Source organism: Suncus etruscus, chromosome 1 (assembly GCF_024139225.1).
Source record: "Suncus etruscus isolate mSunEtr1 chromosome 1, mSunEtr1.pri.cur, whole genome shotgun sequence".
Lineage (NCBI taxonomy): Eukaryota > Metazoa > Chordata > Mammalia > Eulipotyphla > Soricidae > Suncus > Suncus etruscus.
In genome coordinates this window covers 32538269-32554900 of record NC_064848.1, presented here as the reverse complement: position 1 = coordinate 32554900, position 16632 = coordinate 32538269, and the positions used below count along the sequence as shown (strand labels likewise).

The 16632-nt window shown below is 38.2% G+C and overlaps 1 protein-coding gene across 1 annotated transcript in view; it reads right to left on the bottom strand.

Moving 5' to 3' along the window:
- The window catches only part of XRCC5 (X-ray repair cross complementing 5), a 134233-nt gene that overhangs the window by 96269 nt on the left and 21332 nt on the right, over positions 1-16632 (bottom strand). Inside the window, exons 7-10 of the mRNA XM_049770326.1 lie at positions 14491-14605; positions 6204-6342; positions 2207-2319; positions 583-645 (exon numbers count right to left, since the gene is read on the bottom strand). Of these exons, the coding sequence (XP_049626283.1) occupies positions 583-645; positions 2207-2319; positions 6204-6342; positions 14491-14605 (430 nt within the window). The remainder of the gene's footprint in view (positions 1-582; positions 646-2206; positions 2320-6203; positions 6343-14490; positions 14606-16632) is intronic.

Below are 16632 nucleotides of genomic sequence, written 5' to 3'. Positions count from 1 at the left end.
GTCAGGATGCTTAATTTAGGATGTGTAAGCATACAGAGAACTAAATGTTTTATTTTATGCAAATAAAAATGTCTGTCTGCCCCCTGGCACTCTGAACATCTGGCCATAAGATTCCTATACCTAGATGTATTTTTAAAAAAATTTAATTCTGGGGCCGGGTGGTGGCGCTGGAGGTAAGGTGCCTGCCTTGCCTGCGCTAGCCTTGGATGGACCGCAGTTCGATCCCCCGGTGTCCCATATGGTCCCCCAAGCCAGGAGCGACTTCTGAGCGAATAGCCAGGAGTAACCCCTGAGCGTCACCGGGTGTGGCCCAAAAACCAAAAAACAAACAAACAAAAAAAAAAATTTAATTCTTACCAACATTTAACCACAGGACCATGTCATCAGTCCTTGGGCTCATGCAATGACAAATCCACCTGTCATTTCTCCATGCTCAGGTTGAAAGGTCAGTGAGATCTTCCTGGAGTTGTTGCAAGAATTAATGTCACTCTCAACTACAACAGTCCCCCAACAATTCACTTAAAATGACAATTCAATTCTGCGGTGCTACATCAAAAACCTTATCCTTGAGGGTCAACTCACCTCATCATCTTTTGCTGCAAAGACCTTTAGAACTTGATTGCCCATAAAATACTTCCTATGGACCTATGAAAGTAAGAGAGAAAAAGAATTGTCCAAAAATAAGTAAAAGATTTTTTTAAAGTCACATGTTACAAAGAAATTTTACTCAAAATAACTGAAAAATATTCACAAATATTAGAAACAATGTATTATCTTAGATTCAGTTCAACATTATATATATATAATACATATATATGCACCTACTATATGTCATATATTCTGACATTTGGTATATATAATTGGATATATATATTATGATATTTGGGATGTATATCTCAAACTTAAGATATATATAGAAATTAATTAATAATATCTAGGCACAAATGACTTGAATAGAGAATAGATAAGTCAAAAGCCTGGAGAGGTCAACAGACCATAAATACTGAAAATAGATCTGGAGTAACCTTTAACACTGGGTGTGGCTCAAAAAGTTTGTGAGTAAGTCTGGAGCAACATAAAAATACAATACATCTGAGGAACAGTTATTAAAGAAATACATGGAGTGAGAAAAATAGTGAAAGAATCAGCAAGGTTAGCAGAGTTCAAATCATGAAGTCTCTCTCTTACATGCAATGTTAACTGGTTTGGATGTCATTCTGAGAGCAATGATGAATAGGTACTGTTCAATTTTAAAGGAATCAAAACAAAGAACTATTAGAGGCCAAGAATGAAGGAAGAAAAACTAGTTTAAACCAAAAAAATAAGCATTACATGTCCTTTATCCCACTTTCAATCTAGTTACAAATATAGCTGAGCATCAGAGGGGTCAGACACCAATATCTGATTAGAAAATAATACTGAAGGTGCTGGAGTGATAGAATAGTGGGTAAGGCATTTTCTTTGCAGGTAACCTGGGTTCAGTTTTTGGTATCCCATTATTGGGTATGGCCCTCTTAAAAAAATAATACTGTGAAGTTCCTAATATCATAGCTACCTGCATCAACAGAACCACTTCTTTTTGATATATATCATATGATTGAAGCTTATTTCTGAAAAAGGTCATAGATTGTTTCAGTATAGGACAATACTTCTCAGATATTTTCTATGCCCTCACACTTCAAAAGTCAAGAAACTGAGTACTTGCACAGTAACTGTAGCTTAAAAAGAATTAGCCTCAATTTGGAGAGATATATGCTGGGCTGGCCTTACTTGAGGCAAACCCCTGTTCAATCCCTGCCACTGCATATGCACCGCCAGAGATGCCCTTGAGCAGAGTGTACTACCGTGAGCAGAGTACACACTGACCATATGGGATGCCAGGATTCAAGCATGACTTTTATTCCTCTAAAACACTCCCATTATAGTGTTTTTAGAGGACCATATTCAGTATCAGAAATTAAACTGAGGTTGGAAGCATGCAAGGCAAGGTCTTATGGCATAAGAAGCAGTCTCTTTAAGTCTAGATTTTGGGTTGGGTTATTTTCCCCCAAAGATCAAAGACAGCAATACTAATGCCCAAACTACATATTAGGAAAACTAAGTGAAATAAATTTATCTTACAAATAAAAAACCCACAAAGACACACAATCTCAAATAATGAGACAGAAACTCATTTACTTTATGATTCACAAAATAATTGCTGTACCTGAGAAGATCTGCAAAATCCCAAAACAGAGAAACACTTCCCTTCTGATTTATATTTCATTTGCTCTTCATCCACTTTAGAGAAAGGAATAATATCACTCCCATAGCGGAACCCTAGAGAACAAGAGAAGAACATCTGTTAAGCATACGGGCCTCATTTTCCTCAAGCTGAAATTAGCCTTACACATACAATTAACAACACATGCACACTCCAGATCAAGCCTCCATATATAATTCTCTGGAATCAAATTACTGCCCCTTGTGATCAATGAAGAAAAAGGGGTAGACACACAAACAACATATACACTACAGAGATGATTAAGATCTAATTACAATTTTTAAGTAGCATCTTCTGCAATCTAGTTACCTTAAAGATTAGCCGGCCTAGAAGAACATGGAAAATACACTGTACTAGTTATCCTCCAAAGATAAACCCCAGTTGACTAAAGTTCAAACGTGATTTGTATACAAAATAACCAAAACACATTCATTCTGAAGCCTGGAGACCCACAGAGGAATACTACCCATAGGAAATGTTCATAACAAAATATTTGCAAAAAGAAATGCTAGAGATATATAAATGACTAATGGAAGAAGCCAAAAATCTCCTATTTAGAAACATTACATTAATAAATTGGAAGTTTTTCTGCATTTAAACCACATTTTGTTATTAGAACAGGTGATTTTTTTTAAATTCCTTAGGTTATTCATACAAAAATAGACTCTTGGCTGCTTTAAAAAACATAAACCACCAATGCTGTCCTATAGCTAATCTAAATTATTCCATGCCACTTCATTTGATGACAAAAAGATCATCAAAATCCATGGATTCTGACCTGAGTAAGTGGAAAGCAAAAGCACATGCATTTTTGCTCCAAGAAACCTGAGTGTGGGAGCCGGAACAATAGCACAGTGATAAGGTGTTTGCCTTATATGCAGCCAATGTAGGATAGACCCCGGTTCAATTCGCAGCATCCCACATGGTCCTCTGAGCCTGCCAAGGGCAATTTCTGAGCACAGAGCCAGGGGTAACTCCTGAGCACTAACGGGTGTGACCCAAAAATGAAAATAAAAATAATAAAAAAAAAAAGAAACCAGAAACTTGAGTGTGTGGCCAGGTCAGAGACATGGATCAACAAGCTGAGTGCATCACTGGCATGTTTCCCTGCACACTGTGCCAGAAGTACTCCAAAACAAAAGAAAGTAAAAGAGAAGAAAATTTGTATGTTTGGATAAAAGCATATGATCCAGGGTTTACCTGGTGACATCAAGCATTTGATTAAAAATAAACATTTCTTACTTTTGAGTCTTTTTGTAAAAATTTCAACAATAAAGGAGATAAAGAAATGCATGGCAAATGATTAGCTGCAGTATCTAAACCAAGTATTTTATAACTTTTTCTTTTCATAAACTTAAATATAATAGTATACTGATATAATATAATATTATAATAGTAACCTGAAATTTGTAGTAAACCTATCCTATACCAAAGAGATAGTAGTGCAGGTTAGATGCTTGCATTGTACCCATGCACCCCAGGTTCAATTCCCAGCACCACATATTGTCTACAGAGCTTCACTAGGAATGATCTTTGAGCTCAAACCCAGGAATAAGCTCTGAACAATGCCAGGTGTGGCCCAAAAACAAAACCCTTAACAAATGCTGTGCATTTTTGGTTAACTCATTTAAAGAGCAAGTCAGCAACTGTTATATTTATGGCAAAAGGTACGGAATAGACTATAATATATAACAAACTGTCCATCTGTACTACTAAGAAAGAGAATTTGATTTATAAGGGAGAACAGAGAGCAGGAAGTGGTGGGTAAATGCAAAAAAATTAAGAGAGAAACACTGCAAATCTATGTATCGTCTTGAAACTCACATGGTTAACACTGCCCTCTCTATACTCCAACATAAATGATCTTTTTGGCCTAGAATAAATCATCAAACAAACAGCATCCTTATCTTTAGCTCTTCCTTCCTTCCTTCCTTCCCTTCCTCCCTCCCTCCCTCCCTTCTTTCCTTCCCCTTCCTTCCACTCTTCCTTGCTCCCCCCTCCCTCTTTCCTTCCTATCTCCTTCCTTCCTCCCTCCCTCCCTTCCTCCTTTCCTGCTTCCTTGCATCATAATTTGCAAATGCTGCTAATGACAGGGACTCATGCATATAATGTTCCAACCCCAACCCTCCTACAGTGTCCACTTTCTTCTATCCACCTCAACCCAATCCTCTCCCCATACCCATTCCATGGTAGACTTAGTTCTCAACATCTTTGTTTTGTTTTTAAAATGAACCATAAGGGGCTGGAGAGACAGCACAACGGTAGGACATTTGCCTTACATGTGGCTGACTTGGGACAGACCCAGGTTTGATTCCCATATGGTCCCCTGAGCCTGCATGGAGTGATTTCTGAGCACAGAACTAGGAGTAACACCTGAATGCCACTGGGTGTGGCCCAAAATCCAATAAATAAATTTAAAAAACCATAAACTCTTGAAACTATCATTCAAAACCCGTCCTAGCACAGAGCATTTTGAACAGACAAAGGCTGAAGTATGGCACTGTGGGTTCAAGTTCTGCTGGTTGGAAGATTAATGACTTAAGCATTTCTGTGTTCCAGACTGAAACTATTATGGTATCTATAAAGTGGAAATGACACAAAGCCTGATTATTACTTTGCTATCAAGATTGAATGATAAAATACAGGGCATCTATTAGATACTGCCCTGGAGAGCTAATCTGCATTTGCATTTGCTCAATATACTAAACTATTTATGATATCCCCAGGAAGGCCCACTAATTTCCTGGACTTTACTTAAGCTTTCTTTTAGCTTTGGGTGTGTCATTTATGTAGCAAAAAATGGGTAGCAAGGGATAGAACTAGGATTATTCAGGCCTGACTCCAAACTTCATATTCTTTAACAACCCAATATTACTGAAGTGTATTTATATAGATTCTAAGTATAATAATAATTTAAAGTATAGATTATAGAACACATATTATATTCTACACATAGTCCACACCTGCTGCCTCTATCACCTGATCTATATGGCCCTGCCTCATCACTGACATTCTACAATTCCTTTTGGGGACACCAATCTGACCAAACATCAGGTACATTGATATCACAAGGGCTTATTGATGCTTAGGGTAGGCTCCCACCCCCTGTATCTTCCTTCTTTCAGGAGGCCTGGCAGCTGAGTACATGCTCCTAAAAGTCATAGTATCCATTATAGTGCTTTGAATTTCTGAACAACTTCGCTTATTTGATGCTGCCATCCCTATAGGAACACACCAATTTAACAGAATGGAAAGCTAATAACAAGGGCTTACTAAGCCTTCTGCCATTGTATTAATGGATTTATTGAAGATATAATAAATTTCACAAATGTGCTTGCTACTGTATTTTTCTTTCCTTTTTTTTTTACCTTTCTTCTCTTTCATTTTCTTTTTTATTTTTATTTATTATATAGTTATTTTAAAAATAAATTTGCTTACACTTATTAATATAAGCATTCTCTAACATATTACATTTGAAAGGAAAAAAAGGTAAGCACTGAGGTCTATCACTTGAACATTTGTAACTTAGAAGTGGAATAACTAAGTGTGCTCATGAAACTCAATTTTTTAAGAAACAGAAGATGGTGGTTCAAGAACCTAGTTTATTGTGATCCCTCAAAGAAATAGTTCTGTTGGCTAAATTGAAGGAAAAGATTGAATAGAACTCAGAAAAGTCCCTAAACAAGTAGCATTACAGGGGCTGGAGTGATAGCACTGTGGGTAAGGTGTTTGCCTTGCACACAGAGAACCAGAATGGACCTGGGGTTGATCCCCAGCATCCCATATGTCCCATGAGCACAGAGCCAGGAGTAACCTGAGTGTCACCAGGTGTAGAAAAAAAAAAAAAACTAACAAAGAGTATTACAAATCCAAGTCTGTCTCCTATTACTTTGAAGAAAATCTTAGAGGCAAACTGAAAACTTTCCCTGACATAACATACCTTGAATAATATCTTCTTTCATAATTTCTGTTTCATCATCATCATTCAAGCAATAAACTGTTTCCTTTTGTATATCTTCTTTCTTCAGAGTTCTTGCATCCACAGCTGTCCAAGACTTTTTAACTCTCTCCTGTATAATCTTATTTACAAAAGAAAAATAAAGGAAAAACAAGGAAAGTTAGGATTCCAACCAATATAAAACGAAATACTTTAATTTACAGAAAACAATTGATTACGTAAATTATTTTGTTTGCTATTATCTAGTGTAGAGTTTTTAGTTAATTTCAAAACACTCTCTACATTTCATTCCCTTCCCCCAGAATAATCTATCTAACAAATATTAGTATATATTAGTGCATCTAAATATACTTGCTAAACATGATTCTAGGATACATTATATAAAAGAGGATCACATATTTTGTTATCTGCTTTCTGACAGAGTATAAATGAAGAGAAGTCTACTGGAAAGCTGGAAAGGGTCAAATCAACTTAAAAGTCTTGATTGAGAAGGTAACTAGAAAAAAGAGGAGATATTCACATTCTCAGGAATACTACTCTAGGCCTTAATGGAGCCCAAAATAAAAAGGTTAAGTCCAAGCTTCTCATGAAGAGAGAGAGAGAGAGAGAGAGAGAGAGAGAGAGAGAGAGAGAGAGAGAGAGAGAGAGAGAGAGAATATGTGTGTATGTTGGAGCTAATTTCTGTACACACAAAGGACATAAATATAGAAAAACTTGTCTTTATAAATTTTATATAAATGTGTCCTTGCATTTATTTTATACTTTAAAAGTAAGGTTAGGAAGGAAAATACTCAAATAAATAGGATCAGAAATGAAAAGGGGGCCCGGAGAGATAGCACAGCGGCGTTTGCCTTGCAAGCAGCTGATCCAGGACCAAAGGTGGTTGGTTCGACTCCCGGTGTCCCATATGGTCCCCCGTGCCTCCCAGGAGCTATTTCTGAGCAAACAGCCAGAAGTGACCCCTGAGCACTGCCGGGTGTGGCCCAAAAACCAAAAAAAGAAGGAAGAAATGAAAAGGGAGAGATTACAACAGAACCCCAAGAAATCCAAGACATCATGAGAGCTTTTGTTTGTTTGTTTGTTTGTTTTGATTTTTCGGGCCACACCATTTTGATGCTCAGGGGTTACTCCTAGCTAAGTGCTCAGAAATTGCCCCGGCTTGGGGGGACCATATGGGATGCCAGGGGATCGAACTGAAGTCCTTCCTTGGCTAGCGATTGCAAGGCAGACACCTTACCTCTAGCACCACCTCGCCGGCCCCAATGAGAGCTTATTATAAAAAAAATTTACTCCGTTAAGCTAGAGAACCTTGAAGAAATGGACAAATTTCTGGAAAAATATCATCTCCCAATACTTAAGAAGAAAGTGGAAAACCTAAACAGGCCAATTACAAGTAAGGAAATTGAAACAGTAATTAAGAAACCCCCCAAGAATAGAAGTCCAGGGGCCGGGAAGGTGGCGCTAGAGGTAAGGTGTCTGCCTTGCAAGCACTAGTGTAGGACGGACCGCAGTTCAATCCCCCGGAGTCCCATATGGTCTCCCCAAGCCAGGAGCGATTTCTGAGCGCACAGCCAGGAGTAACCCCTGAGCATCAAATGGGTGTGGCTCAAAAAAACCCCAAAAAATAAAAATAAAAAATAAAAGTCCAGAATCAGATGGATTTACAGGTATTTTATCAAGTATTCAGAGAAGAATTACTACCATTGATCCTTAGATTATTCCAAAACATCAAAAAGATGTTAATGCCTTTTATGAAGGCATGTTAATGCCTTCTATGAAGCTAATATCACATTCATTCCCAAAGCTGAAAAGATACCACCAAGAGAAAAAAAAAACTACAGACCAATCTCACTAATGAACCTGAGTGCAAAAATCTTTAACAAAATATTAGCAAACTGAATCCAACAACACATCAAATATTATACATCATGACTAAGGGATTTCATCCCAGGGATGTAAGGATGGTTCAATATATACAAATCTATCAATATCATACACCATATCAGTAAAAGGATTAAAAAAACATGATCATATAAATCAATGCAGAGTAAGCATTTAACAAAATCCAACACTCATTCATGATGAAAACCTTCAGCAAAATAGGTATGAATGGAACCACCCTCAAGATAGTAACAGCTATCTATAAAAATCACACAGCCAACGTTATTCTTAGCAGTGAAAAACTGAAAGCATTTCCACTAAGGTCTGGCACTAGGCAAGGATGTCCACTGTTTCCACTCTTATTCAACATAGTATTAGAAGTCATAGCAATAGCAATCAAACAAGAGAAGAAAATCAAAGAAATCCAAATCAGGGCCCGGAGAGATAGCACAGCGGCGTTTGCCTTGCAAGCAGCCGATCCAGGACCAAAGGTGGTTGGTTCAAATCCCGGTGTCCCATATGGTCCCCTGTGCCTGCCAGGAGCTATTTCTGAGCAGACAGCCAGGAGTAACCCCTGAGCACCGCTGGGTGTGACCCAAAAAACAAACAAACAAAAAAAACAAAACAAAACAAAAAGAAATCCAAATCGGAAAAGAAGTCAAACTATCTCTATTTGCAGATGAAATGATGATATCCATGAAAGACCCTAAAGAGTCGACAGAAAAGCTTCTGAAAAGAATAAGCCAATACAGTCAAGTGGCCGGCTACAAAGTCAATACACAAAATATAGCTGCATTCCTCTCTACAAATAATGACTCAGAGGAGGAAGAGATCAAAGAATCTATCCCATTTAAAATAGTGTTCAAAATTATCAAATACCAAGGAATCAACCTAACAAGAGAAGTGAAAGACCTTTACTATGAAAACTTCAAAACACTTCAGAAACAAATTGAAGAAGACCTAAGGAAATGGAAGAACATTTCATGCTCATAGATTGGTAGAATAAATATAATCAAAATGACCATCTTACCTAAACTATATAGATTCTGTGTAATCCCTGTTCAAATTCAGGCAACATTCTTCAAGGACTTAAAACAATCATTTATAAAGTTTGTGTGAAACCATAAAAGACTTAGGATAGCCAAATCAATACTGAAAAACAAGGATCTGGGAGGCATCTCATTACCTAATTTGAAGCTCTACTACAAAGCCACAGTAATCAAAATAGCATGGTATTGGAACAAAAACAGTGTTTCAGACAATGGGTCAGAATAGAATATCCAGGGGCCGGAGTGGTGGTGAAAGCCATAAGGCATCTGCCTTGCACATGCTAGTCTAGGACGGACTGTGGTTCAATCCCCCAGATTCCCATATGGTCCTCCAAGCCAGGAGTGATTTCTGAGCGCATAGCCAAGAGTAACCCCTTAGCATCACCAGGTGTGGCCAAAAAACCAAAAAAGAAAAAAAGAATATCCAGTGACAAACCCCCAAGCATATGGTCAACTAATATTTGACAAAGGAGCCAAAAATATAAAATGGAACAAGACAGTCTCTTCAACAAATGGTGTTGGAACAACAGGATAACATATGTAAGAAATTAAAGATTGAGGCATATGTCACATCTTACATAAAAGTCAATTCAAAGTAGATTAAAGAGCTTGAGATTAGACTCAATCCATAAAGTTCATTGAAGAAAGTATAGGCAGAACACTACAAGACTTACACCTCAAAAAAGTCTTCAATGATAGGATGCCAATGGCAAAAGCTATAGCATCAAACCTAAATAAATGGAACTACATCAAACTAAAAAGTTTCTGTATGGCAAAAGAAATACAAACTAACATTATAAGGCAGCTAATTGAATGGCAGAATGTTTTTGCACTCAGTACATCAGATAAAAAGTTGTTATCTAGGATATACAAACAACTCACAAAGATTAACTCCACTAAACCCAAAAACCCTATCAAAAATGAACAGGCACTTCTCTGAGGAAGACCAACAGAGGGCCAAAAGACAAATGAAAAAAATGTTCATCATTACCCATCCTTTGGGAAATCCAAAATCAATATAACAATGAGATATCTTATACCAATGGCACATATCAAAAATACTGGAAACAATCTGTTAGTGAGGATGTGATAAGAAAGAAGTCTCTTCCATTGCTGATGGAAATGCTGCCTGATACAATCCCTATGGAAAACAAAGAGTTCTCACTAAACTCAAAATTGAACTGCCATATGACTCAGCAATACCCCTTTTGAGTATCTATACCCAGGTCAGAAAAGCATTCATCTAAAAGAATGTGAGGCCAGAGTGGTGGCACAGCAGTAGGGCATTTGCCTTGCATGTAGCTGACGTAGGTTTAATTCCCTGGCATCCCATATGGTTCTCCAAGTGAGGAGTGATTTCTAAGCGCATAGCCAGGATTTCTAGGCGTATAATCCCTGGGCATCACAGGGTGTGATTCCCCCCCAAAAGAAAAGAATGTATGCACACCACTATTCATTGTTGTATATACTATTCATAGCTATATACAATAGCTAAAACTTGGAATCAACCTAGATGCCCAACATCAGATGAGTGGATCATGAAGATACGGTACATATATACAATGGAATGCTACATAGCTGTAAGGATGACGCCATCATGCAATTTGCTCCAACATGATGGAACTAGAAGATATTATGTTAAATGAAGTAAGCCAGAAAAACAATAAGTACAAAATGATATCCCTTATATGTGGTATTTGAATAACTGCACGAATCAACTCAATGATCTAAATGGTAGTTGTCCCAAACACCAATAACCCCAGAGTATAGCAAGGAGAAAAGAAAGAACTAAGTAGAAGAGGAGAAACACAAAAGCTTATATTTTCTTCTTTATTACATATAATGTTCTCAGCTCTTCAAAAATTAGTTATGTTTTTTGGGGCTGGAGTGGTGGCGCAATGATAGGGCGTTTGCCTTGCACATGACTGACCTAGGATGGAACATGGTTCAATTCCCCAGCATCCCATATGGTCCCACAAGCTAAGAGTGATTTCTGAGTGCATAGCCAGAAAGTAACCCCTGAGCATCACCGGGTGTGGCCCAAAAAACAAAAGAAAAAATAATGCTCTATACACAATCTAACTCAGGAAGCCTTTCTTCAGTAAATGATAATTTACTTATTTATAATTATACTTATAATTTACTTATATAATTATACTTATAATTTACTTCACCAATGATAATTTGCATAGAAAATGGAAAACCTTTCCATTTGACTTGCCGGCTTTTTATTTTTTTAAGTATTCTGACCCATTCCACCTGGATCAGCTGTTCAATTGCAACCCAAGGATTGCAAGCCAAAGTATTCTGACCCATTCCACCTGGATCAGCTGTTCAACTGCAACCCATGGATTGCAAGCCATTGATCCTCAGTGTGTGTGTGTGTGTGTGTGTGTGTGTGTGTGTGTGTGTGTGTGTGTGTGTGTGTTGGCTACCTCGATGTCTAAATCTGTCTGTAATATACATGTCTCTATATGGCAAACCTATAGCACGCGTGCCAGCTGTGGCACGTGAAGGCCTTGCATCTGGTATGTGGGAAGGTCCACAATGAATAAATTTATAAAATTTATAGAGTTTTTAAGATACTAAAATCTTGTTATTAAGGTTTAATTAACATGCTGGCACTTTGAGGAAATTCTTTGGTTTTGGGTGGCAGTTTGGGCACTCAGGCTCAAAAAGGTTAGTCATTACTGGACTATATTGCATATTGTCCTTTCCCCTGTATAACCCTTCCTCTCCACCCCCCACTTACTTCTTTACAAATCCTTTTCTATCCCTTCACTTTCTCACCCCCAATCTGTTATTTCTACCTATTTAACCTTTTTTATACTCAGTTCTTAACTCCTCAGGAACCAGAACGGTCCCCCAATCCCCAAACAGCTACCAACCAGCTCCCAAAATGAAAAGACAGATCCCCAGTCCACCTTGCCTCAACCTGAGAAGAAACTACCACCACAACTGCTGCTAATTTGCTCTTGGTGGTCCCTTTTCTCCCACCTCCCTTCTCTGTGGACTGTTGCTCGCTATCATATTTGGTTTTTGAGAACCCCCCAGTTCCAAGACATTTCCTGATATGTGACTGCTGGGAGCCATTTTTCAGACTCCACAAGACCATGTCATAGGCTAAAGCTGTGCTCCAGATTTCATCTGCCCACCCCCCTGGACTCTTTCAAAAGACTTTAAGAGGGTATGTATATTTCCTTCCTATATCTCTTTAGATGTACTTTCTTAATAGGTTAATTCTTATTGTGTATTTCCTTATGCAGAGGTAGTTTTCCCCATTTCTTTTTTTGTTTGTTTGTTTAGGAGGAAATTCTAATAGATAAGCCTCTCTTCATTTCTGAGTTCATGTTAGAACAAGATTATAGGGATTGTTTAGCTTGTTATTTTTACCCCCGTATGCATCAGTAGTATCATGTGGCATTGTTCCTTTTTGCAAAGGATCCTTACAATGGGGAAATCTTACGCATGGAAACAAGTTCTTATCTAATAGGGGTAGGAACTCACAAATTTATATTGCAGCGGGGCCTTTTACCCTGAACATTTGTCACAGTGACTTGGCTTAGGCTTCAGATGATTGGACAATGGCCATTCAAACCTGAACCTTGGATCCCATCCATGGAACCAGCATGGTTTCCTGCACCAGCACCAGAAATCAGATTTCTACTGGGGTAGACCCTAATTTGGCTCTAGCACCCACTTGCTCTAGAGTGGGTTCCTTTGACACCCTGATGACTTGGAAACAGCAACAACTTGCTTTCAGAGCAGGGTTCCCTGCATTGCCACCTAATGGTGAGATGAAACCAGAAGATACTCCGTGACACCCTCCCTGACTTCAAGATAGGATCTGTGTAAAAACTAGTATCTCTAACTACAGAAATCTGACTGCAATAACCATGATAAAGAACTTTTACTAAGAGCACACAGAAAAACTTTGGGGTTAGACAATTTAGTATGCCCGGGGCCTCTAGTTGATGTTATGGCAGGATGCTTCATGGGTAGGGTATTCCTGTTTTTAGACTAAAGGCTTTTCCTTTCTATTTTCCCCAACTGTGCCTATGCAAAAAACAAAACAAAACAACAACAACAAAAAAAAAAACCTGCACTCCTTACACTTTTTTCATTGTTTTCTTTTTTTTTTTTTTAATTTCTTATCTTTTAAAAAGGAGCTCCCGCCTTTTTCATAAAACCTTGAAACACAGATTACTTTGTTTTACCACATATTTCTGCATTTTTTTTTTCTGATTTTGGGGTCACACCTGACAGTGCTCAGGGGTTACTCTTGGCTCCGTGCTCAGAAATCACTCCAGGCAGGCATGGGGACCATATGGGATGCCAGGATTTGAACCACCATCGGTCCTGGGTTGGCTGCTTGCAAGGCAAACGCCCTACTGCTGTGCTATCTCTCTGGCCCCTATTTCTGCACTTTTTATAAAACTAAAAAGAAAGGAAAAAAGAAAGAATGGGAGCAAGGGCCAAATGATCTTAGAAGCATTGGTGAAGTAAAAAATTAGGTCAGAACTAAATATCCAAGTCAAAGTCATTTACAACAGAATCAAGAGACCTATACTTTAACAATCTAAACTTAAAATGGGACTGTTAAACTGGCAGGATGGAAGAAAAGGGTGGTGGTACAGGATGAACTCTAGCTTCATTGGTGAAGAGAGGTTGATACTGGGGGTGGAAATGGCCCCGATTCACTGAAATTCAACAATGAAGGACTTTGTAGATCACAATGGTTTCAATAAAATAAAAGTTAAAAAAAAAAAGGCATGTGGAGGCAAGGATAAAACTCATGCTTAAAATGAGATTCCATCAAAGACAAAAACAACCCATTTCACAGTGTATAGAGTATAGACTATTATATACAACTCTATGTACAAAAAAAATTTCATGTTAGCAATCAATTTTCATATTTCACAAATGCTGTTACTGCAATAAGTGAATTAGCTTTAGTTTACAAAATTCTAAACTTATTAATTCTGGTGAATATTGTAATTCAACTCTTATACTACAATGGTATAACCTAAAGCATTTTACTTTTTTAAGAGAGAGCGAGCAAGCAAAAGAGACAAAGGCCTGAAATTTCTGACTAACAACTAATTACTAAGAGAAGAGAAAGAGAAGGAAATCAACTCTATTAAAGACACATCTTAAAACTTCCTCTCCTAGCAAGCCTTTTACATAAAAGCTAAATAGACATTAAATGAACAAGAGAGCAGTTAAGAGAAGCAGTAATTATGATGCTGAATAACCCACACATGAATTGTCAGTTCCAAATATAAGTATATTTGTCTGCCTGGTAATACTTCTTTGAAAAATGTGTAGATACCACTTACCGATTTATAAGCCACAATCTTTATGGATAACGTGGAGCCAATGGTTAGTTGACAGGGCCAGGGCATGGGGCGCCTCTCAATTTTCTTAAAGACACACAGCTGTCTCAGACTTTCACTTAAGAAAAATGTAAAACAAAACAACAATTTTTAAATGTTAACTTGGCTGAACACTGTTCAGTTTTCTAGAATAAGTGAGCTGTTGTTGATCATAAAAGAGTCAAATAGCGAGGATGGCAGGAAAATGACAACCACAGGTTGGGAGACAGCCAGAATACAAGTGAATTGGTGTCAGAAAAGGGAGTTAAATTACTCTGCTGTCAGGTGAAAATGAACATCACAACCTTCCCCTATTCAATCTTTTCCTTCAACTCAGCCAACAACTCAGATGTACTTAACATCTTTTTCAGAACTGAAGAAATTTTGAGGATCTGATAAAAAAGCACATTCACAAGTGATCATGTATCATCATTGTAAACAGTTCACCAACTCACTAAAAACCATGCAATTGGAGAGCCCTGGTTCCAAGACAGCATTTCTCAACTGCAAAGCCCCCAGGATATTCCAAGGAAGTCACATATGAAAATCAGAGGTTAACTGGTAAAACAGGGGGACATGAGAAGGAAGCATGTTAGGAAAGGGAACACGGCTGGAGAAAGATCGAAAAACTAATTGAATTTATCTAAGTATGGGAACCATCCTCTACTATCACTATTCATGGCCTGACAATTCAATAGCTAATTCCAGTTCTTTTAAATAAAAGCCAGGGATATGCCCGGTGACAGTGTTAAACAAGCAGTTCCTGTGTAGTCTTAAGGTAAAGTAGATACAAAGTTTCTTATTAGGAATTAGGGAAGTAGCCAACATACCGTAAAAGGTTATTTATTTCATTTGAACGTAAGTGAAAATCAATTCTATTTTACCTTTTCTCTGTGCTCTTCACAACACAGAATACTATAGGAGAGAGGTACAATTTGTGGTTATCATTAAAATAAAAATAATTGTCATACAAGCATAGAGAAAAAGCAACAATATAAAGAGGGAAAGAGAATTAGCTGATGATATCCAATGATGGGCAGAGAAGGGTCTCAAAGAGACTTCATGTTTCGAAATAAATTCAGAAATACTTTGCAAATAAATTAGAACAGGCATTTTACATGGAACACAGTTTTCCAAAACTATGGTAGCACCATGGTTTGGGATTTCTTGGAGGGAATGAATGTGTTTGAGACAGATCTAAGCTGACTTCTAGGGCATTTTCAGTCCAATTGAGTCATGTCTAAAACTAACCCGAGCTTTGGATTCTGATCTAGAGGGAGTTAAAAGCAACCTCTGAAACATCAAAGAACTAAATCAGTTCTGCAACAGCTCTGAACCTCCCCAAGTCAAAGTTAAACTCAACTATTTTCTGGATGAGGAAATTCTAGCAAGGCACTGCTCAGTGTGATTTTTTGCAATGATGCAATATTCTACTTTTTTTTTGGGGGGGGGGGTGTGGTTTGGGTCACACCTGGCAGCACTCAAAGGTTACTCCTGGCTCTATGCTCAGAAATCGCTCCTGGCAGGTTCAGGGGACCATATGGGATGCCGGGATTTGAACCACCGTCCTTCTGCAAGCAAGACAAACATCCTACCTCCATGCTCTATCTCCAGTGCTGAAATATTCTACTTTTAACTATGGCTGCTGATAAAGCGGCAAAAAAAAAGTATAACTAAGAAACTATGTGGGCCCGGAGAGATAGCACAGTGGTGTTTGCCTTGCAAGCAGCTGATCCAGGACCTAAGGTGGTTGGTTCGAATCCCGGTGTCCCATATGGTTCCCCGTGCCTGCCAGGAACTATTTCTGAGCAGACAGCCAGGAGTAACCCCTGAGCACCGCCGAGTGTGGCTCAAAAACCAAAACCAAAACCAAAAACAAAAACAAAACTATGTTTTTAAATTTTATCTTAAAGAATTTTTTTTTTTTTTTTTTTTTTTGATTTTTGGGTCACACCCGGCAGTGCTCAGGGGTTATTTCTGGCTCCAGGCTCAGAAATTGCTCCTGGCAGGCACAGGGGACCATATGGGGCTCCGGGATTTGAACCGATGACCCCCTGCATGAAAGGCAAACGCCTTACCTCCATGCTATCTCTCCGGCCCCTATCT